At 30.8% G+C, this 25,485-nt stretch overlaps 1 protein-coding gene across 1 annotated transcript in view; it reads left to right on the forward strand.

Moving 5' to 3' along the window:
* Positions 1–25,485, forward strand: part of LOC129225747 (heat shock protein hsp-6-like) — a 42,310-nt gene that overhangs the window by 7,173 nt on the left and 9,652 nt on the right. The window contains exons 4-8 of the mRNA XM_054860246.1: positions 3,842–3,966; positions 16,027–16,100; positions 19,358–19,461; positions 24,855–25,017; positions 25,097–25,189. Coding sequence (XP_054716221.1) covers positions 3,842–3,966; positions 16,027–16,100; positions 19,358–19,461; positions 24,855–25,017; positions 25,097–25,189 — 559 coding nt within the window. The remainder of the gene's footprint in view (positions 1–3,841; positions 3,967–16,026; positions 16,101–19,357; positions 19,462–24,854; positions 25,018–25,096; positions 25,190–25,485) is intronic.

Raw genomic sequence — 25,485 nt, forward strand, 5'->3', positions numbered from 1 at the left:
GAAAAATAAATGTTGAGTTACCTGGATTATCAGTGTGTCCAGTTACTGAAGTTTCACTGTATTTAAACTGGAATATATATAAGGTTTATAAATCATTTGTAGAAAATAAAAAATGGCTTAAAAGAACATACTGCCCTTGATAAAACTAATGCAGCAGTTGAAAGAGGGATCAAGAAAAAGAAAGTGTATTTTAAATAAAAAGTAGTTACCAATCTCACAGTCATAATATAAACAACTAACTATAAACGTAAACCATACAGCTTGCTGATCAGCCGTCATCTAATACCAGCTGTTCCTTTTTGGGGGCTAGTAAAGCAACCAAAGTTAGGGAGGTGACAGGCAAATATATTAAAAAGAAAACAAAACATCTAAAAAAATTACTAATGAAGTGTAAAGTAAAAATACCTGTCATTTGTACAAATGCCAGGTTATTAGGATCCATTTATGATCATAGAAACACTCAAGATAACAAAACACACTTTTAGGGTCAAATGAGATCATGGGCGCCCATATGCAAAGTCGCAAGGGGGGGCTCAAATATTTTCCCGTGGTTTAGCTGGATATTTTCCCTGTAGAAAACAATTTTAGGACAGATTAGAGTCATTAAAATTAGACATTTTTAATAACTTATTCATTAAAAGGGGTGGAGAAGAAATATTTTTACATTTGTGCAAAGAAAAAAGTACTAAAAGCAAGGAAGTTCTAATTTGAAAAGGGGGGCTCGAGCCCCCCCCTTGCCCCCCTATATGGGCGTCCTTGAATGAGATTGTTGCAAAGCCTTAATTATAAACATTTTGGGCAATGGTAACCATTTTAAACTCATACCCAATAAATTGCTATGTTAAACCAAATCCAAGTTTCAGTTTGATATTGCATTCGATTAACGAATCAAGTTAAAAGCTCTGAGCTGGTATTTATAAGATTTTTAATACTTTGTATAAACTGCCTAATTATAAATTAGAATTTAATAAAAAGTTTTAATTTCTATGTTGCCCTAAGTTTAACAATAATTTTTAGCATGCATAAATTGTTGTAGGAAAATTTCGAATTTTGCGATATCTTATTTTTACTGTTTATTATTAATTAATTTAATTAATTATTTACAATTCAAAAAATCTTGAGTATTTAAATGTTTACATTTAAGTTCACACACCAATGTATTTCAATATTGAAATTTTCTTTAATGCAATTATTAACTTAGCTTGTAATATTGTGATCAACTTTTTTTCATTAATCAAAATAAGGGGCAGGGGGGCAGAATCCCTCAAAGTCCCCTAAAGATTTTCATTTTATATGTTAGCACACATGTTAATGATCATTAAAAAAAATATATAAATTATTTTAATTTAGACCCTCATGCCAAAATTTTAACTATCATTTTTTTATTGAAAAAATTAAAAAAATTTCAGTTTGTTAATTTTTTTTAATTGCTGAATATAAATTTAGTTTTTTGACATATTTTTTTCTGAAATACTTGAAATCTTAATATTTAATATAAAAAATTTCCAATTTTTTTTATCTTTAGTTATTGAGAAATAATTTTTTTTGCAAACAGCTGCTGTTCATTCTCAGAGAACTGTAAGTGACAACTAACGCAAAATCGCAAAACTTTGAAGGGCCAAAAAATAAAAACTATTTTTAATAGAGAAGAAATACTTTAGGAGGTTACTTAGGACTATGAAAAGTAGAAGTATACAAAGTTTAATTGGAATCTGAGATGGTGGGTGTTGGGGTGTGGTTGAACTGACATGGAATGACCCTATTTTTAAATAAAGATGATTTATCAAAAAATCAATTTAATGTATTATATTGATCTTTAACCTTAATATTATTCACTCTACACACAACAGAGAATAAGGTAGTTACAAAGTTTAATAGTATTTATCACTCAAAATTATAACAAATGTTGTTTGAGTTATGCAGTCCAACTTGCCCCACCAGGCAGACTAACGTACCCCACCCTTGGGACACGTTGGTCCACTTTATGGGGTTCTGTTAACCCCTTAACAGGGGAGGTGCGGTCTCACAGACCGCTCAAAAGTTCATCCGATCACCCCTATTTCAGGTTCAATCTGATTGAATGGTTTTTCCCCAATAGCTTTTTGTTTTGTGTCCTTGAACACCCTCCTTGCTGATCAGTATCTTTAGGCAAGTGCATCTGGTTTAAATTTCATTGCATTCTTAGAAGCGATCTGTGAGACCGCACCTGCCCTTCAGTGTTACAATTTTCATCAGTAGTAAACATGGCTCTTAACGCGAGAAACTGTGGATATAGGTTCATTTAATCTTATCCGCGTATTCTAGATGAGGTTGGGCATTGTTTGAAATGTTCACAAACATTACGCAATGGTGTTCTAGGGACAATGAAGACTAAATTATTTCTCGAAATACTAGTAGTTAAAGGGCTGTCAAAATTTTACCGTAACTTGATATAATCAATTTTCTGGTACTAAAATGTTCTGTTTATATTAAACAACTAAAATGAAATCATTAATAAATAATAGATTCATTTTTATTACAAATAGTGAGTTATTTACTGCAGCATATGACTTTCTCGAAAAATCTTAAGACTAGCAGAATTTCCTCGGAAAAGGTATACTTCGATTCAAAGTTAAAAAATATTTTTCCCCCATGCTAATAAAAGTTCAAAGAAAATCTGAGGGAAATTACAGGACTATCGTAATTACACGACTTTTAAGAATTTTTTAAATAAAGCTGTTTCTAAGACCTCACGTCCCCTGCTACGTCCTACTTTTTCACTCCCCTCTTACGGGTTAAAAAATTAAAGTAAAAAAGTTTATCAATTCAACACTTCCAAAAAAAATCTGTGGAGTTGAGAAGTGTTTAGTAAAACTTATTGTAGAAAATCGAATTGATCATTAAATTTTTTGATGAGATAAAAAATGATAAGTAAAGTAGCGGACCAACATGCCCCACCTCCCCTTACATTTACACATATAATTAAAATATGTTATGGTACGAAATTTTTTAATTATATTTTTTTATGAACTAGTTTTTTTTTTTTTTTTCAAAAACCTGGAATCCTGATTGCAATTACTTAGTGCATCAAATCCAGAATAGTAACATCCCTCTCTTACTTATTTCATGATAAGCATAGTGTTTTTACTCAGACCCGGATCTGTAAATTGTGGGTCCACCTGCAAAAAATCATAAGGGTCCCTAACCGCCGACTGGATTGCTCTAAAAAATAAAAAATATGTAAATATTTTTAACGGGCAATTGTTGTATGTTTTCAACTGTTTAATCTTTTCTTAACTTATGTTTAAATGTTAAGTTATTATTGTTTTAAGGTTTTTTGACTTGCATGTGTGCACGCTTTTACGTAGCTGTGGAGTTTTTTCTTCTGATTTTTTGAAACCTGCTTCATTTATAAGTTATATCAGCAAGAAAATAAGTCTCCCATAACTTTACATTGCACCCCCCCCCCTTATGTTCTTAAGTAATATGTGTTAAATAATACTACAGTATTTTAAAACTTTTAATACTTGAATATGATTTTTCAAAAGAATAATAAAATTGTTTTGAACCCTCCCTCCCTCTCCGCACCTTGGGTGTGTAGATCCGGGCCGTTTTTTTAATCATTTCAATGGTGCCCAATGATAAGCTAATTTTAACCTTTAATCCTATTAAAGACTGAGAAAAAGCACAATATGAAGAAGCATGATCGAATGAGAGTTTAGTGTATTGTTTTCTATATTTAACAATGTTTGTTACAATCAACACAATTATATTTTTATTTCAAAAGCTTTTCTTTTAAAAATTAGAATCAAGTTTTTAACATGTTTATCAAACAATTTTTCATCATGCATTTTTATTATAGAAAAAGTGCTCCTTTCAAAATTGTAAAGGCATCAAATGGAGATGCATGGCTTGAAGCTCAGGGGAAAATGTACTCGCCTAGTCAAATTGGTGCCTTTATTTTAATAAAAATGAAAGAAACTGCAGGTATTTCTTTATTCAAATTTTACTTATTTACTAGTTAAATATTTTCTAAATTGGGCTATTAACTATTAATCACTAAAGATAAATATGCATTTCTTTGATTATTTTCAATGATGAATATTTTTCGTCTCTGAAATTTCTAATGTTGAGACAAATATCTGAGAACCTGTCTTGTCTCCCCTCCTTCCCTCTTTTGTAATTTTTAAAAAATGAAGAAAAATGCATTAAAATAACAAGGTGCTTTTATTATACGTTATCAAGTATTGTCAATGATGATTATTTTTAGTCTCTGAAATTTAACTGAAGAGAAACATTTCTGAGAGTTATTAAATTTTTTTTTGTAAACTTTATATTGTTTTTAAACTGAAATTGAAATTTCAAACAAACTGATCTCAGTTTATCAGTGCATTTTTAAAATTCTTCGGTCAAAGTAATTCATTCTGTTTTGAAAAATGTTTAACTCTGGTTATCATTATGAAACTTAATTAACATATTGTGTTTTGATAGGATGCAAGTGGCAAAATTAAAAATTTGGAGGTAACCAGTGCAAATGGTAGGTGAACCGCTCCTCTGTCTTGGGGCAAGAGATTGTACTAGTAGCCTTAGTAGGTGCTGCTGTACAGCACGATTTAGAAAAAAATTTCAATGAAAGCTTTCCTAGGATCTGATCTTTAAAAGTGTTTTACTCGAACTTAAAATAGTCCACACTTGCATCCCTTTGCTTCTCACTGCCTCAATGTTATTGCTTTTTTATTTTGTTAACTTTTAAATTTCTGTGATGATTATTTTTCGTCTCTGAAATTTCATATTGAGATAAATATAAGAGATATCCCTTTCTTTCACCTTTAAGTTAAAAAATAATAATAATAATGAATAAAGATATGAATGGAAAAAAAATGTGTTGAAAAACAAATTAGAATAAGAAGGTTTTTCACCATGCAGTTTCCAAAATCAATGATGAATATTTTTCGTCTCTGAAATTTAAAGTGTAGAGAAACTTTTCTGAGAGTTGCAGGAATTTATCTTAAACTTTTAACTTAAACAATTGTTGTAAAAGATGTATTGTGTCCTTGAATGTTAATGGAATTTGAATAAACAACTTGATTTTAAAATCCCAGAACATTTTTCAATTTTCTTATATGTTAAGATAGTTTACTTTGTTTCATAAAATGTATAAAACATGCTGGTTTTCATTACAAAACTTTTTTTTATATCGTTGTGGTATTATATATAGTTAGCTTTTAGTATTTTCACATTTTGTCTCTTTCATTTCTATGTGATGATTATTTTTCGTCTCTGAACTTTCTTATGTTGAGACAGATATCTGAAAGCTGCCTCCCCCCTTTTAAGTGTAGCAAAAAGAAAAGTAAATAAGTGAAAAATTATACAATTAGTTATGTATTGAAATAAAGATATTTTTATTGTACAATATCCATTATCAATGATGAATATTTTTCGTCTCTGAAATTAAGCTGTAGAAAAATATTTCTGAGAATTTTAGGAATTTATTAACCATAAAAACTTTAAACTAAAATAATCATTGCATAATATTGATGTTGTTCATGGATTTTAATTGAACTTATATCAAATGAATTGATTTTCTAAGAACAATTTTCAGTTTTCTTAGAGTTGTTAAAATTAGGGGAGAGTGGAGTCTAATGGGACAATTTTCAATTTTAATTATTACAAAATGAAATGAACAAGTTTTTGTACAGATTTTTTTATGGATAAAAAGAGAAATACTGACTTTATAAAAAAATATTTAGAAGATACGAAATTGTTTTTTAATAGAGATATAATGACTTTTATACATTATTGTTTTGTCCCATTAGTCCCCTAGGTGTGGATCTATTGGGACACAGCGTGGGTCTAATGGGACACATCAAAATCAATACAAAAAAGAGAGTTTTGGTACATTGTATAAGACAGCAGATTATATTTTAAAATGCAATGTACATAAACAATTATTTCATGTTAAATATTGAAAAATCAAAATCTATAAAACCATAGAGCCAATCGCGACTTGCTTTATTATCAACGTCCCAATTTGCTGGAACTTTTATTTGTATAGCTACAGCAAACTCAAACGCCAATTTTCTAGTATCCACTGTAGTCAAACCATGATGCATGTTTGCAGCCATTATCAAATACTCAACCAGTTCCTCTTCTTGCTTTTGGGAAAACACTTTCTTTGGCACTGTTCTCGGAGTTAAAACAAATGCTCCCTCCTTTTGTTTTGCTTTACAGACATGCCTGGAAAGTTGTGATTTTGAAATATTAAACTTTTCATCTGCTATTCGAATTGGCATATTTTCATTGAGAACTGCTTTAATAGCAGCATTTATAGCTTCTTCTGATGCCCTCTCTCGATCAGTTTTTCTTTCTTTATTACGTGGCATCTGAAATTGCAAAAAGAGCCATAAACACATTGTAAATTTTTAATCATTTTGATGTATATGGTGGTTTTATTAAGTTACTGATAAATTCTTCAGTGAAAATCAGTTCTAAATGCTCTATATACTATATTTAAGAACTTTTAATAAATTACTTTGGAATATATTGTTCTGTTAAAATTACTATTGGTTCTAATCCATTTAATCTTTTAAACAAGTCATGCATATAACTAATAATAAGTTATATATGAACCATTAAACCAATTGTCCCATTAGACTCCACATGCTGATATTTCGTATTTTTCTAATCTACATAGCATATGTTTATCTATAGTCAATTAAGCTAGGTTTAATATAAAATAGAATATTTATGTTATATTAATTAGTAGTTTCAATAACAATTTCAGGCCATGATAATTTGTAAATGTCATTCAAATAAAAAAAAATCACTTTTTATAGTTGAAAACAAACTTTCTTCATGTACTCTTTCATACAATTACAAATGGCTGACTTGTAGTTGAAGATAGCAGCTTTGGTGTTGCCATTCAGGTGTAAGAGAATGTTTTCTAAAAAATTATATTTTCATGAAAATTTGGCCCTTGTCCCATTAGACCCCACTCTCCCCTATTCACTGTTTCCAAAAATGTGGAAAACTCTGGGTTTCATAATGAAACTCTATTATATGAGCTACCTATCATTGTGTTTAAGTTGCGTTAAATATTTTCATATGATTAATATTTCATACTAGCTGCGTCACCCGTCTTTGCACGGTCTGCTTCGATGATAACAATTGACAAGTAACGCATGTTTAACAATCAGACTTGATCAAAAAAGATTGTGAAATATCCCAACAGATTGGGGGAAAAAACCAAAAAGGAAAAAAAGCCCCAGATTACAGGAGAAGTCTCGAAACAAAACCCAATTTTTTTTTTTTTTTTTTTTTTTTGTTCATATTCCAGACAAAAAATGGCAACAGATCTTGCTTCTCAATGATTTTCGATAATGTGCTTGAAAACTAAACCCTGCGGGTTCTGTGTTCGGATGACTACCTAACCGGAACATCTGCCCTGCACCCCAGTGCCTTTGGTCTTGTAAACCAAGATTAGCACAGTAGACCTTCGCTCGATAGATTGTTGCAGCAACAGTTTTGTTCATGCGGCCATTATATGCGTAGGAAAAGGATATTTAATAAAGTTTTAGATGTATTTAATTCTGAAAATTTAAACTATTATATACACTATAGTAGCATAAAACAAAAGACCTGGCAATGTATTTGTTCCATTGACGCCCATGTGCTAAGTAAATCAGCAGTGTTATGTGTATCTTTGAAATGAATGTTAGAAGCTATCTCAGTGCCTGGAGTAAGCAGAACATTGGCTATAATATGTATCCAAATGCCTTGAAATACTCCTAAACAAAATATGAAAAACAACCTGGGATTTCCAATTTGTATTGGTAATCTATTATTTTCAGATACATTATAAGTATTGGTTTGTAATTTCATTTGAGTTTGATTATTTTTTTATTTAACTTTGACTGACTTTAACATCATTAAGCTTACTGTAAAATATGAAATTAAACAAAAAAAAATTCTTTATTGCTTTCAAAGACTACCTCAAAACATTCAAAATAACATTAATTATTTTACCTGTGGTGTGGCATTTGAATGAATGGCAATGGAATATTAGTTTTCAAATTTTGTGCTGTATTGCATTGTAAACATTATTTTTACTTGGCCTGGTACAGTATTTGGTCCATTAACAACCCAAACACAGGAATGATTGACCATAGTATGTGTCCTTTACAAATGAATAATTTCTTAAAAGCAATATCACACTGGATCATGCAGAACATTGGGTATCATATGTATCCAAATGCCTTGAAATGCTCCTAAATAAAGCTTGTAAAAATATTTGATTTCCATTTTGTGTGGTTAATTTATTATTAGCAAGTACATTGCAAATATCAGTTTATTCTGCTTGTTACAATTTGATTCAATTTGCAGTATGAATAAATTACATTGACATCAATACCTGTTGTAGAAATTTGATATGCAAATTAATTTTTCTTTTTCAATCAAATGCTCAGATAAGATTCCAAATAATAGTTTTGTTCTTGTGGCTACTATGTGCATAGGAAAAGAACGTTATTTGATAAAGTTTCCGTCGTATTTAATTCTAAAACTGTAGACTAGTATTTCTATAACCGCATAAAACAAAGCACCTGGTAATGTGCTCATACCATTGTTGCCCAAATGCGAAGTAAATCAGCAATGTTTTTTGTATTTTGAGAATAAATAATTTTTAAAAGCTATCTCAGTTACTGGAGTATGCAGAACATTGGCTATAATATGTATCCAAATGCCTTGAACTACTCCTAAATTAAAGTATGAAAATAATTAAGGATTTCCAGTTTGTATTGGTAATCTATTATTATCAGGTACATTAGAAATATTGTTTGTAATTCTATTTGAATTTCATTATTTTATGATTAAAACAAATGACAGTGGCATAATTAAGCTTACTGTAGAAATATAGAATTAAACTATAATATTTTTTCACTATTACTCGAATGCTTCAACCACTTCCTTGAAATGTTCAGAACAAGTTATTTTTTGTTCTTTTGGCTTTTACATGAATGGCAATAAAATATTAACAAACCACATAAAACAAAGCACCTGGTAATGTGTTCATACCATTGTTGTCCAAATGCGAAGTAAATCAGCAATGTTTTTTGTATTTTGAGAATAAATAATTTTTAAAAGCTATCTCAGTTACTGGAGTATGCAGAACATTGGCTATAATATGTATCCAAATGCCTTGAACTACTCCTAAATTAAAGTATGAAAAATAATTAAGGATTTCCAGTTTGTATTGGTAATCTATTATTATCAGGTACATTAGAAATATTGTTTGTAATTCTATTTGAATTTCATTATTTTATGATTAAAACAAATGACAGTGGCATAATTAAGCTTACTGTAGAAATATAGAATTAAACTATAATATTTTTTCACTATTACTCGAATGCTTCAACCACTTCCTTGAAATGTTCAGAACAAGTTATTTTTGTTCTTTTGGCTTTTACATGAATGGCAATAAAATATTAATGAAAAATTTCTTGTAATTTGATGGTGAGATCTAAACTACTATTGGTAAAGGATTTTTTGAAAAATGTCCTGCTACTGTGTTTGTATTATTATAACCCACATACAAAGCTGAAGAATAAGATGAGGAAGGCACAGAATTCACGAAAACATGACTTTGTTCGTAGTTCAAAAAAATTCAATAGTGGACTGTAAGCATTGAATTCTTAAGAATTTGCACAAAAACTGAAGAATAATTTCACTCTGAATGATGAAAATAACACTACCCACACAATTAATTGGAATGCTAATCAAAGTTGAAATGTTTTTAAACTTTTGCTATTGCTATCTAGAAAAATTATACAGATTCAATTGAGAATAAAAACGGGGGAAAGTTTTTAGCCTTACAGTAAGAAAAATTTCACTTATTTTACAGTAATTTAGATAAAAAATAAGGCGTGAAATGGAACAGTGCAATTTTATTTTCCCTTTATTGTTCTCTATTCTATCTATTTGTATTGGTAATCTGTTATTTGCAAGTGTAGTTCTAAACTCCACTGATGTAAAATTTGATTAGAGTCAAAACAATCAGAGCATGCAGAACATTGGCTATTATGTGTGCCCAAATGCCTTGAAATGCTCCTAAATAAAACTTATAAATGAAATTATGATTTCTACTTTATGTTGGTAATCTATTATTAGCAAGTACATTGTAAGTATCAATTGTTAATTCTGCTCATTGGAATTTGATTAATTTATGATATGATCATTATCTCAATATCAAAGAATGGAATACAGGGATTTGAAATACAAATTATTTTTTTCTTTTTGTTCCAGTGTTCAGATCCGTACTTTAAAACAAAGATTTGCCGAATGTAACTAAAATTTTGAAACTTCTACTATTACTATAATCAGGGTTGCCACGTGCACAGGGAAACCTGAAGAAACAGAAAACACAGGGAATTCAAAAATCAACAAAAAAACAGGGAAAATCCAGGGAATTTCGAAAATTTCCTCAAAAACCTGGAAAATACAGGGAATTTTTTTTCCTTCTTAAATTAAAGTTACACAAATCAATTCCCAAATATATAAACTACCAAAAATTAAATAGTAATAATTATAATGAGAATATTAATAAAGTTCAGAAATAAAGTAAAATAAAAAATGGTAATTTTGCTTGAAAGTTTTTTTTAAAGTAAATGTTAAAATATTTATCATAAAAATAGAATCTTGAATTTCATGATAATTTAGAGTGTATGAAATTAGTCGTCAATAATCATTGTTCTGGGTCACCTATACACTTTTAGGTCCATGGCTAAGAGAAGTTTTTTTTTTTTTTTTGAATAAAAAGTTGAATATATTCAACCACCATGCTATTATTTCAGTTATTATGAATTCGTATTTATTTTCCCTTATTTATTTAAAAATTTGTGTTTCATTTTTTTATCCTGTGGTGGAATTATCAAGATATTAATGTTCTTTTCCAAATAATCAGTGCTCGCTTGTTTGTAATGTTTTATTTTCATACAGGGAATTTTTTTTCCAAAATTGTGTGGCAACCCTGTATAACTAAAGTCTTGAACCTTATCTAGCCCTTCTAGTCTTTAAGATGTGCAACAACTCTGTATTAGCGTAAAATGAAAGTCCCAGTAATGTACCATTGCCTCCCAAGTACAAAATAAATCAGCAATATCATGTGTATTTTGGGAAAGAATATTTGTAAGAAGATAACTTGGTTGCTAGAGTAAGCAGAACATTGCCTATCAAATGTATCCAAGTGCCTTGAAATGTTCCTAAATAAAATATGGAAAATAATTTAGGGTTTCCAGTTTGTATTGGTAATCTATTTTTAGGTACATTATGAGTATTGATTTGTAGTTCCATTCCAGTTCAATTATTTTATGATTTAAATAAAAAAAAACATTGACATTGTTAACCTACTGTAGAAAATAGAAATATAAAATTGAAAAATATTTTTTTTTATTAATCAAATGTTTCAACAGCTACTTCAAATCATTCAAAATAAGTTTTGTACTTCTACCTTTTACATGAATGGCAATTTAATATTAGTTGGTAAAATTTAAAAATTTTGCTATGCTTACAGAAATCTAGACGACTAATTTACGGAAATCTAGATTACTGTTATTGACGTACTACAAAAGAAAATTACCCTGATACTGTATTTGTACCATTATATCCCAAATACAAAAATAACCAATTATATATGTCCTTTACAAATGAATGTGTTAAATGCTAGATCAGTCACTGGATCATGCAGAACATTGGCTATCAAATGTATCCAAGTGCCTTGAAATGTTCCTAAATAAAATATGGAAAATAATTTAGGATTTCCAGTTTGGTATTGGTAATCTGTTATTATTAGGTACATTATGAGTGTTGATTTGTAGGTCCATTCAAGTTCAATTATTTGATGATTTAAATAAAACGACACCGACATTGTTAACCTACTGCAAAAAATAGAAATATGAAATTGAAAAATATTTTTTCTTTATTAATCAAATGTTTCAACGACTACTTCAAATCATTCAAAATAATAGTTTTGTACTTCTACCTTTTACATGAATAGCAATTTAATATTAGTTGGTAAAATTAAAAAATTTCTGCTATGCTTACGGAAATCTAGGCGACTTGTTTAAATCTAGATTACTGTTATTAACTAACTATAAAAGAAAATTGCCCTGGTACTGTATTTGTACCATTATATCCTAAATACAAAAATAACCTACTGTATGTGTCCTTAACAAATGAATGTGTTAAAAGCTAGATCATTCACTGGATGCAGAACATTGGCTATGATATGTATCCAAATGCCTTGAAATGCTCCTAAATAAAATATGAAAAATAACGATTTCCAGTTTGTATTGGTAATCTGTTATTATTAGGTAGGGTCTGGTGGGGTAAAGTGGTCATACATCAAATAAATGGCTATAGCTTGGAAATAAATGTTCGAATGAATGTGAAAATTTTATTCTACGATAGGGCAGTTAAAAACTACATTTTGAATACAAAATTTCACAACTGGCAAAATTTTATTTGGTAAAATAAAATATTTTGTGTGAATATGAAAAATTTCAAAATCTAAACACCTCTTTTAACTTTCTTGGAAAATTTTGTTTGTTAGAATTATGAACAGATTGACTGCACAGGAAGCTTCCTACATGTCTCAAGAACTCTTACTCATTAGCAGTTAGCTGAATCTATTTTGGTTAATTTTTTAGAACAATTTAAGTAAGATGGGGTAAAGTGGTCATAATATTAGGCTTAACGAATATTGTCCTTTTAACGTCACTTAAACTTTAAATATGAGGCAGACATAAATGAAATATTAATTTCACTTAATATGTATTGTTTTTACAGTAAATAGGGTTAAATATACGAGTATATGCGTATGCATACTCATATACTCGTGTAGGCACGTATATATACGTATTAACATAAATGCACCAATAAACGCGTAGTATATGGGTAACTGCAAGCATTTTTTGTCTATAAAGATATACATTCGACTATCGATACACGTATATACCCGCTTATTACTCGTACATATACGAACACTTATATACTCAGGTAGACACGTATATACGCGTACGTACTCGAAACTCGAGAAGACACTTACACACAAGCACATGATATACATGTATATAGGGTGAATTTAAACTCTTGGGCAAATTCTTAAAAGATGTAAGAGGGGAGTAGAAGAAGCAAGAATTATAAGAAACATATTCACAAACACAACGCTGACGCGCTACATGCACGCAAAATCAGAACCTAAAGGATGCAAAACAGGTCACAAATTTGTTACACAAAGGCAATTTTACACAACATTTTAGGTCTTAAGAAAGTGTTAAAGTGATTGATGAAATTTGTGGCCGGCTGCTGTAATACATGCGTCGCAATCACAAAGCACTCTCTGTTGCAATAATGAGACTTTTGAAAAACTTTCAACAGTCGCTGTGTCTTTGTTGCGATGCGTGTATTAGAGCTACTACAGGCCGTAACTTTAACATCTGCTCTAAATAATTCTTAAAAACTAGAATGTTGGTTAAAATCATCTTTTTTCCCCAATGGGGCTGTATAAGAGTCCTATCTGAAGAGGCGTCTGGGCCATAACCAGACCTAGTGCGCTCCCCTACAATGCATCAGTCTTTCATGTGTCACCATTAAGGCGCTGATGTATGACACAGTTTTTTGACGCCCAGTTTCCCCCAGGGGGAGGCACCTGGGCTCTCTTTGATGCGAAATTGCAGTAGGAATTTGATTTTGCCTAAGAAATTCTAATCAAAACGAATACCATAGAGATCTTTTACATGCCGCATAATCATACGACATGGGCGCTGATGAGTTTCTGCATCTCGAAAATTCACCGACCGGCATCCCCAGGTCAGAACCCGATTCCACAGACGTACAAGGCCAGCGTCTAACCATCACGCCACCAGCTGGTCAAGTAAAATCATCTTTGTGTAACAAATTTGTGACCTGTTTTGCATCCATCAGTTTCTGGCTTAGTGTGCATGTAGCGCGTCAGTGACCATAAGTTCATTATGATTCTTTGCTTCGTATCTTCCCTTCTCACACCCCTTTTATCTTTGCCCCAGAGCTTGGATTCATTCTGTAAGCATACATGTGTATTAGGGGATATACTCGTGTATACATACATGTACTGATATACACGTAAATGTACGTATATACGTCTATACTGGTACATAATCGTGTTTACACGTAAACATACGTGTATACTCGTTGCTTCCATATGTATGTGCGTGAGTAGACATGTACAAACACGCACTGGATGTATCCTCGAAATAACTTGTGTATACCCATATATGTATGTATATATGTCTACTATACACGCATATACTCAGATATACATGTATATACTCGAGATACAAGTGCATACACGCATATGATGTTCGTTTATACGCGTATATACTCTTGTAGACACGTATACTGTAAGTAATCACGTATACATTCTTATGTATACCCGCATATACTCGTGCATATACTTGTAACTATAAAAATAACCGAAATATACAAATATTACGGTAATTTGTAATGGTTTTTCATCTATTTTTAACTATGACCACTTTACCCCATGCTATGACCACTTTCCCCCACCCCATGGGGTAAAGTGGTCATAAATACATAGGGAAATGAAACTGTTATAAAACTACTTAAATCAATATTTTTTCCCCTGAAATTCTATGTATTGTGTTCTTTAATAATGCAATGTAAAATTAAGACGAAAGAAGTTTAAGTGTTTAAAGAATTTATTTTATTTAATATCCACTTAAGTTGAAAACCTACGATTTTATGACCACTTTACCCCACCAGACCCTACATTATAAATATTTGTTTGACATTGACATCATTAAGCTTACTGTAGTGATATGAAGTTAAACAAAATATTTTTCATTATTAATCAAATTTTTCAAAGACTACCTCAAAACAACTTTTTTTTATACTTATGGCGTTAACATGAATGTCACTGGAGCATGCAGAACATTGGCTAAAGTTTATATCCAAATGCCTTGAAATGCTCCTAAATTAAAGTGTGAAAAATAATTCAGGATTTCCAGTTTGTATTGGGAATCTATTATTATCAGGTACATTATGAATATTCGTTTGTAATTCCATTGGAATTGAATTATTTTTTCATCTTAACAAGTGACATTGACATCATTAAGCTTACTGTAGAGATATGAAGTTAGACAAAATATTTTTTGATTATTAGTTAAATGTTTCAACGTCTACCTCAAAACAAGTTATTTTTGTACTTTTTGCGTTTGCATGAATAGATCACTGGAGCATGCAAAACATGTGATGTGTTCCCAAATTCCTTGAAATGCTCTTAAATGGAACTTGTAAAAAAAAATCTGACCTCCATTTTGTGTAGGTAATCTTTATTAGCTAGTACATTGTAAGTCGATTTTACTACTGTTCAACAAAAATTGTGTTAGCAGAATTGGAATCTTCACAGCAATAATGTAATAAAATGTGGCAGATTCACAAGATGATTTTTTTTTTTTTTTGTCATTTTCACCACAACTCTCGTTTTAAAATGGGTAGTTACGATTCTGCTTGAAGCAAAATTTACTCATGAAAGAAAATTTTGATTTGTAATGCAGTTGGTTGAATGCCCATACAAGTATAGGAGGTTTGAACAAGTATAATAGGGTGTCAGTATAGCTAATCATTGTGTAAAGCTTGACCACTGAGAGATGGCTGTTGAACCAGAAATGAAAAGGAACCACTTCATTTTAGAATAGGTAGAATCAGCAAGAATGCGCAAACAAAGTTCACCTGCCATTTTTCTGTGGTCAAATTACCATTTTATTTGTTTTCAGGGAGGGAGGGGGTTGGACCCTCTCCAGATACTGCCTTGAGCGAAAATCTGATTCTGATTAATTACAAGAAATGCAATTGCAAAATATTCTCTTTATTTTATGTAAAATTAATTAGCAATATTAGAAAATGTTTACATAAATATTAATCTATCATTTTATTTATCGGTACTCTTGCGTTATTTTAAATCTACCATATTTTATACTAATTGTTTTCTTCTAGAAAGCTATCTTGGTCAACCTGTAAAGAATGCAGTAGTTACTGTTCCTGCCTACTTTAATGATTCTCAAAGACAGGTAATTTTCTTCATTTTTTATAATGGCAGAAAAATTGAAATGTCAAGATTTAAGTATTTAAAATTATATCAGTCTGAAAGGTTCTCTTTGGAGAAATTTATAAAGACTTTTTGGGATGTCGAACTAAATTGTCCAACTATGAGAACCAAATTTAAGAAACAAATATATGTAAACTAAATACAGTAGACCCTCATTTTACATGGGTGTTATGTTCCACGGAAATGTCGCGTAAATCGAATTCACATAAATTCAGACCTAATAGTAGTGTTAAAATAGGGGTTAGGTTCCGTAGACTAAAAAAATACTTCATTCTAGTGATGACTAATTGTATAATAAGTTTAATGTGTACTTATATTGATTTTTAAGCACAACATGCGTAAAGAAAACATAAACTAATTTCGTGTTCGCTGGCTATGATAGTCTTTTGGCAGTCATTACGAATTTTTCTCAGTAATTCTTTGCAGAGCATTAACGCATCCATGATCACTTGCGTCATTTCAATGATAGAATCTTCCATCACTAACAAATCGGAAATATTTTTTCTCTTGTCTAGGAATGGCTCAAAATTTTCAATGTGAACGTTTTTGATTGTGTGTTACCAAAGTTGGTATCCTCGTCAGTTTTGGCCTTCTTTGTCACTCCTAAAAGCTCTTCTTCCAGTGAGTTCTGAACTGTGTGAGTTTAATAACTTTTATTTCTGGAAAGAGCTCTGGAACCAATCTCATAAAATGTCTCCAGGGGCCCAAGTTTAGTTATTAACACACCAAAATGCAGTTTATTACGTATAATCTGAAATCTTTAGGAGTTTGGGTTTTGAAAGAGAGGAAAATGTTATTTGTTTGCATTGCCGCAGCCGCATAAAATAAAATAAAGGTGTCAAATCTTAAACCGCGTAAAACGAGGGTCTACTGTATATGCAGTGATAATATACAAATGGACTGTCGGATTGTTGAAAAATGTTTCAAGCATGTAAAAAAAATTAGCTTTCCAACATCCTGATATAATTGATTGAACTGTTATAATTCATTCATTTAATTATTTTAATTGGTACAGATGTGATATATGCCCCCCCCCCCTGGCGAGGATAGAATTTTTAGCTCATTTCGAAAATTGCCAACGTTGGCGATAAAACATTTTCCGGTAGCCCTAGTAACCCTGCAGAATACACCTGGGAAGTACAGATGTGAACTAATTCTTTTTGCACGTGTGTCCGTGGAGGTAGGTGCACATATGTTCCGCTCTTAGGGGGATTTTAATTTGAAGTATTTTTAAGTTGAATACTCTAAAATAAAGTTTCAATTTAAACTTTATTTTAGAGTATTCTTCTTATTGTTACTTTTTTCTGTTAATTTAGTTGTGCTTTATAATTTAAAAGGAGTTCTGTTTGCAGTGTTATTGAAAAATATCAATTGAAATTTATGAATGAGTCGTCTTTTAATTTTTCGTCAGGTCGTCCAACCTTTGGACGTACCGGAGTGCTAAACAGATTTTTTATTTACAAATTAATTGAAAATAAGGATGTTTTTTTAGAATTTTGGAGGGAAATTGGGTTAATTCAAAATGAAATGTTATGTTCTAGATGTAATTCCGTAATGAAAATTAAAGCAACAAAAGATGTTCAGATGGGTTTGTGTTTGTTTGCAAAAAGGTTATTGGGGGGGAAAGTTTGTAGTAAAGAAACAATTAGTTGGGATTCATGGTTCAGTTTAAGTAAATTAAAATTAGAAGAGATATTTTTGTTGACATATGAAATAATAATAGGAACAAAGAGTACAGATATTGAAAAGCAATATTTTTTTTCATCTCATACTTTAGCAGATTGGAGAAATTATATAAACGAAAAAATTTTAAATTATGTAGAATTAAAATCTGAAAAAATAGGAGGGGATGGGAAAATTATTGAAGTAGATGAATCAAAATTTGGAAAGCGGAATTATAATCGGAGTCACGCAGTTGAGAGACAATAGGTTTTTGGGGGGGGGTGAACGGGGTTCGGGCAGATTTTTTTTGGTTGCTGTTATGGAAAGGGGGAGGGAAACTTTATTTCAAGCCATGAAACAGTGGATATTGCCAGGAACTACAGTTTACTCAGATTGTTGGAGGGCTTATGATACATTAGGGGAAGAGGGATACAATCATTTAACAGTTAATCACAAATTGCTTTTTGTTGATCCTGCCACACAAACACGATTGAATCCACATGGAGGCACGTAAAAAGTAATCTACCAGCATATAATAGAGGGGGGGGGGATTTTCATTGTTATTTAGTGTATTTGTTTAAAAAGAATTGTGAGTATAAAAATGAGGACATGTTTATAAAATTTTTGGAAATAGTACGTGACGTTAATTGGGCAGAATATCAAATTAAGCAAAAATAAGGATTTTTTTTTTTTTGTCAAAACTAACACAGTTTAATAATTTTACCGTAATAATAATAATAATCAAGAGGATAATTTCCGTAAGAGCGGGACATATGTGCACGCCTGATGCGGGGATGAATGGAAAAGAATTCAAAAAGAGGTAAGTACACTTACTTTTAAGTATTGTGTTCTTAGATAGTTAGTTTTTGATATCTTTGTTACATATATCGCGATGTTTATTGTTGTTTTATGTTCTTTTAATGATTGTCTTCTTAAAGTATTTGTTGCTCAGTCCTGTTGGTGCCAAAAAAGCATCGCCAGGAACGATGTAGGACATATCTTGTCATACATCGTTCTCTTGGCGACACTTTTTTGGTGCCAACAGGAAAAAGTCGCCAAGGGTGGGGTATATCACATCAGTTTCATTTTAATTATTGCTCTTTTGTGTAGGTATGCTTTCAGCTTAATGTTTTCTAACTTAATTAAGTGTTCAATATTCTTGCAATGTTCAAAAACAAAAATTTAATGTATGTCTATGACTATCATAACTAAATTTTTTTTTAAAAATACTTAAAAGTTTGATCCATAATTCGGAATTGCCAAATCCTGGATAAACGAGGTTCTACTGTACTTTTATCAGTTTTCAGGATAAAATTGCCTTTTCATTTGCTGTTATGTATTTAAATGAAATATTGTTTTGATTGTGGTGCTTATAATAAGCAGTTACTTAAAGGTTATTTTCTCAGGAATTTGCACTATTATCTTCACATTCGAATGTCATTTAAAAAGTCTTTTGTTAAAGTTAAATATTTATCCAGCTCTATTATATTATTGTAAATGATTACTTTGTTTTACTTTCAGTTTTATCTTTGAACTTTCTTGTCATGTTTCATTTAGGCTACTAAAGATGCTGGACAAATATCTGGCCTCAATGTGTTACGAGTAATAAATGAACCTACTGCAGCAGCATTGGCATATGGCATTGATAAAACAGATAAAATGTAAGTAGTACCATGATAAGCAAAGTAAAGTATTAGTTTTGAAGAAATTTAATAAGTTTATGAAGAAACCATTAAGTTAATGATTATCGTACCTACTCGCATATAAGTCTACATTTAGGAGAAAAATCAGAGAGGGGGGAATTGAATACCCGCAGATGTCAAACACCTAGTTTCTGAAAAAATAGTTGCTGTTTTACCTCTATCCTTAAGTATAAATGTCATATGAAGGAGAATGAAATGTTTTGAACATTTTTATGTTAAAAAACTTGCTATTTTCCTTTTCACAAAAAGTGTTTCACTTTGTTTTGGCTATTTTTTGTAGAGGATTCAATTTCAGTGTTACCAGGGCTGCCACTGCAGACTAAAAAGTGACTATTGCAACTATTTTAAAGAGTTGGCGACTATAACGACTATTTTAGCCAAAACCGAGATAAAAATGACTATTTCGTAAAAAAAAAAAAAAAAAAAACTACTATTTCAACCTAAAAACAACTAAAATGTAAAAATAATATGAGGGGTGTAAAAAAAAAAGCTTCACTTAAAGTATCATAGTCCAAACTTTTCTAATTTTGAACTCGCCCTGGTCTGCTAAATTACTTGAAAAGTCGCTAAATGGGCTTTTTTGTGATTTTAAAAGCCTGATATACCATATAAAATACTACAGTGTGTTGTTAGCACTTACTTGTGCAGTATCTGACTTGTAAGTACATTTTAACCCTATCAATAATGACAAGTTTTGGCGGATGACTTGTTAAACTTTTTAAACCACATGCCTACTAGTAACCATTACAATTATATGGGTGCTAATCTTAGCCTTGTTTTATTTAATGAACATACACTATCCAGTCTTTTCTTCCAGTTGCTAATGAGTACTTTAAAAAAACGCTTTTACGTTTTGAGACATTTCAAAAAAGTAATTACTGGCTGTAATATTTTTAAATATCTCTAATATATGCGTAACTTTCATAATCATATCACTAAAATAAGATTGGCATGAGACCATGTCGGGAACACCATTTGTGTGTAACTGGATAAAGCTCTGCTTTTCCAGGAGATCTCGCTGCATATCATGCAACTAAGGTATGTCTAATTCATCAAAGTATATGTAGTGTAATTTAATATAAATACTATTTAAAAAATAATAGGAGATTATTTCAGATACTATTTTTCTTGTTCGATGACTTTTTCATTTAAGAGGCTGCAGGGCTCCCAAATGGTCCGCTTTTCCCGCCAAAGTCCGTTTTTTAGGGTTAAGTCCGCTTTAGACCGCTTTTTAACATTTTGGTCCGATTAGTCCGCTTTTATATTGTTTTACTTAAACATCAGATTTTAAAAGTTTTCCATTTTGTTAAAATATACTGTACACCCAAACACGCGGCCGCGGCGCCTTAACCTGACTTTCCCGTATTATTTCGCATCAGATTGACGTCATTACTCCTCCAACCGCTGCAGCATGGAAATCCATAAAAAAGAGGTTTGGGGGAGGAGTTATGACGTCGAATCGCGGAGCAGAGAAGCAGGGTGCTACCGATATTTCTCGGAATTTCAGCCTTACGTTTGCAATAACGAATGAACTTTCCGAACTCGGATCTCGATAACTCGAATATTCCATTATCTCAAAGTTTTCATTTGATCCCAAGCTCTTGAGACTGCTGTGGAAACTTCCCATAACTCGGAACGTTTTAGTCGGTCCCTTGGGACTTAGAGTTGTCGCGCGTTGACTGTAATAGTAAAGCTGCTATGAACCACTACTTTTGCAAATAAATTCGGAAGTAATCTCGTGGCGCATGCGCCATTTTTTTTACAGGTGCATATGTTCGTAAATTTTACGCCCTTGAAAAACCTTGAAAAGTTCCTGAAAAAAAAAAACCTAAAGTGCCTTGAAAAAGTTCTTTATTGCTTGAATTCTTTCAAAAATAACAAGCAATCTAAAGCATACTTTAGATTGCTTGTAATTCTTTTAAAAATATTTCATCAGTGCAATTTTCTGAACATAGGTTCGATATGTAGTATCGCGAAAAATTGCTTTCGGGTTTGAGGTTTCAATCCTTTTGCATCTTGTAAATATTTTGATGTTTTTTACAATCGGAAGTTATTTTGACATGTGCTACCTTAGATTAGCTTATTTTTCGTTTAATTTCAATAATTAACGAAGGAATTAGTTCGGAAACCACGACAACATTGAACTTACTCGGACTTCGCGGAAAACTGCTTCTCGCGTTTGAAATTTCAATCCTTTTGCATCTTGTAAATATTTTAATGTTTTTTACAATCGGAAGTTATTCTGACATGTGCTACCTTAGATTAGCTTATTTTTCGTTTAATTCCAATAATTAACGAAGAAATTAGTTTGGAAACCATCACAACATTGAACTTATTCGCACTTCGCAGAAAATTGCTTCTCGCGTTTGAAATTTCAATCCTTTTGCATCTTGTAAATATTTTGATGTTTTTGACAGCAGAAGGTTTTTTTGACATATATTACTTTATATTAGCTTATTTTTCGTTTAATTTCAATAATTAACGAAGTAATTATTTTGGAAATCATGGCAACATTGAACTTACTCAAACTTCACGGAAAATGAGTTTCAATGTTTGAAATTTCAATCTTTTTGCATCATGAAAATATTAAAATATTTTGCCCAATCGAGTGTTATTTTTCCAAATTCTACCTTAGCATAGCATGTTTTATGTTTAATTCAGTAGAAATAAATGAATGTATTTTATGGAAAATATGCCAAAATTGAACTTGATTCGTAAAAATTTGCTTATCTGAGCTTTCAATCGTTTTGCATCTAGTAAATATTTTTATATTTTTGGCAATTTGAAGTTGTTTTGACATGCTGCATTCGTTTAACTCGCTTTGATTTTTATTTAAATAACTAAAAAATTAATATATTTTTTAAATTCAAATTTTTAGTTTTGCAACCTTAACTTGCAAACTTAATTTTAATTATTATTAGCTTATTTTCGGATATTACTGTTTTTCATTGGGGGGGGGGGAGATATTAAATGTAAAGAATTGAGTGCATAACATTTTAACCTAGTGCTTGTATTTAAGACAAAGTTGAATTATAAAATTTTATAGAGGTGAATTTTTGTACATTTTTTTTTCATTATCATGATGCCAACTAAAGAGGGAAACTAGTCCGTCCCCCCCCCCCCCCCATAAAAGTTCAAAGCACTCATTGTCTTGCAATCATGGAGGGTTTTTTTTTTTTTCTTTTTTTTTTTTTTTTTTTTTTTTAACGTAAGTTTTATGATTCTTGAAAATATACTTTGAACATGAAAATTGCAAAACTAAGCCTCATGTGATCTGCTTCTCTTTGTGATTAAGCATTTCAGACATTTTTGGGAAAACTTTCAAAACAGTAAATCTTTTATCAAAGTGTCTCTTGTAGAAAAAGCAGTTTGATTTCCTATAATTTTTATATTACGTTCTTTTATTTATATGTTAGCATTAAATGAAATCTGCATGTAATATTTATAGTGCAAATTTAGGGTAGTACCTTGAAAAATGTTTTTTTACTCTTGAAAAGTGCTTAAATTTTTTTCTCCCTAAAGGGTATGAACCCTGTGATAAGAGATTAAATTTAAAATTCAAATATAGAATAATTTTACTATAAACTCAGTTGTAGCTTTGTTGAAAATCAAAACAATATTTTTTAGGTTTCAGTGTGAGTAATGAGGAAGTGCAAATTTCTCAGCAAATAGTTAGATGAAACTGATGAAGATGGGAACAAAATTAGAGACTGGGGAAAACAACAAGAGAATACTTTTTTTGTTTGGTGTATGATAATGCTATTTTAAGAAGCATTAAGACAGAAAAACATAAATATAAGTTTAAACTAAATAAAGATGAAGTGCAGCTTCACCTATCCTTCAGTGAGACTACCAGCATCCCTGGTTCAAGTCAAAATGTATCATTATGTCTATTTAGTTCTAAAGAGGCTGAACTAAGTGGCAACTAATTTGCCTTTTGGTGCTTCCATGGGTTTAACTATGAGTGGTCCTCCCAAGTTCCTCTTTTTGATCCTAACTGGTCCTCTTTAGCCCCCTTTTTGATTGAAAATGGTCCTCTTTTACCCTTTTCGAAAGCTAAAATGTGTTGGGAGCCCTGAAACTGCTAAAACGACTATTTTTAAGACCATAACTCAGTGGCAGCCCTGTGTTACAATTTTTGTTAACTTTTGCTTTTATTTTGAATTAATATTAATAAAATTTTGCACTGTAGCCATATTATTGCATTACAGGTGTATCTCGTATAACATGCTACTTCTACAGCACGGTTTTCGATATTACACGGTGCAGAACTTGAATTTAATGCTTCATGGTTTTGATACATAACATATGTTATATTGATAAAAGATGGAATTTTATTTTGGTTTAATACATTTTGTTAAACTTTGCTAATAACTCTAATATTTTAATATGTTTTTATGAAACTTGATCTCAATACAACACAGTACACATCCCTTGATTTACATTATTTCTAAGTCTCGTGTAACACAGTTTCGATATAACACAGAACACAGTTATATATAACATGATACACATTAACCTGATTTTTCTCATGCACATATATAATTAGTGTTAAAAATAAGTTAAAATGTTATTTTTAAACTCCTATATAACATGGTTTAGATACTACATGGAACGAATTAACCGTGTTATACGAGGGACACCTGTATTTTTTTTTTAAATGAGCATTAATTTGCAATTATCAGGGAAAATTCTTGAACTCTGCAATTCCTGCACTTTTTGCGTAGTTTGTCATTTTTTATAATTATTAAGTCTTAGCTGCACAGTCAGACCATTATTTACTTCTTTACCATCTGTTTTTACCGGGGTTGGAAACAGGTTACATAGAGAGTGCTAAAACAGGTTTTTGGTATTAACTGCCAACAAAGCTGTATTATAGAGTTTGACATTTTCAAGTTTAAAGTATTTTGATGTTCCTGTTTGGGTCAGGTATTCAAAATCTAAAAGAAATGTATGGTTTTGTAAGAAATAATTTTGACAATAACTGCCATGAAAATAAATACTGCAGATAAAACAGTTTGTACAGTTCTTCAATAATAATAATTTTCTTTTTCAAATGAAATTGAAAATTTTTTTATTATATAAAACGAAATAATAATAATTGTTCTTTCGGCATAAGAAGAGAGTAAATAATAAAAAGCATTTTTGGGGATAGTTTTGAAAATTTTTTGGAGGGGGGGGTGAACCCTTTAAATCCACCTCTTCAATATAGTCCTGGCTTGTTACATACATATTCAAGCATTTGTAAAGTTTCTTTTAAGATGTATTCATAAATAATAAAAATATGTAATGTATGTGTCAAATTTTCGACCAGCATTGAAAGTTTTGTATAATAATATCTTATTTTTTAGCATTGCTGTTTATGATTTAGGAGGTGGAACTTTTGACATTTCTATACTTGAAATTCAAAAAGGAGTTTTTGAAGTTAAATCTACCAATGGCGATACATTCCTAGGTGGTGAAGATTTTGATAATGCTTTAGTAAATTACCTCGCTAAAGAGTTTAAGAAAGACGTAAGTTTCCTTTCTTCATTCTTTAGTCAACTTTTTCTGATAGATTGCTAATGGTTTCAAATTTATTAATTTTTTACAGCAAGGCGTTGATCTTTCCAAAGATACCATGTCCATGCAAAGATTGAAAGAAGCTGCTGAAAAAGCCAAAATTGAATTATCTTCATCTGTACAAGTAAGTAGTTTTTTTTTTTTCATTGCAGGTTCTGAAATTTTGTTTTTAAAAAAAGAACTCTTTGTCAGAATCGGTGGCCATGTTTGTAAATTGATAAATTTTTTGATATAAGCTTGCTATTAAATTGTTTTGATAAACTTAAAATTAGCATGCTTTCAGAAGTATCTAATAGTGAATTCGTAGGTTATTTTGTTATGCATACCTGAACATGTAGCACAGTTTAGTGTATATTATAAAATTATTTAAATACATGACTCCTCCAAGCGTTGTCTGAGTCATCTGGGGACTGCCTTTGA

This window comes from Uloborus diversus, chromosome 7 (assembly GCF_026930045.1).
Source record: "Uloborus diversus isolate 005 chromosome 7, Udiv.v.3.1, whole genome shotgun sequence".
In the NCBI taxonomy this organism is placed as follows: domain Eukaryota; kingdom Metazoa; phylum Arthropoda; class Arachnida; order Araneae; family Uloboridae; genus Uloborus; species Uloborus diversus.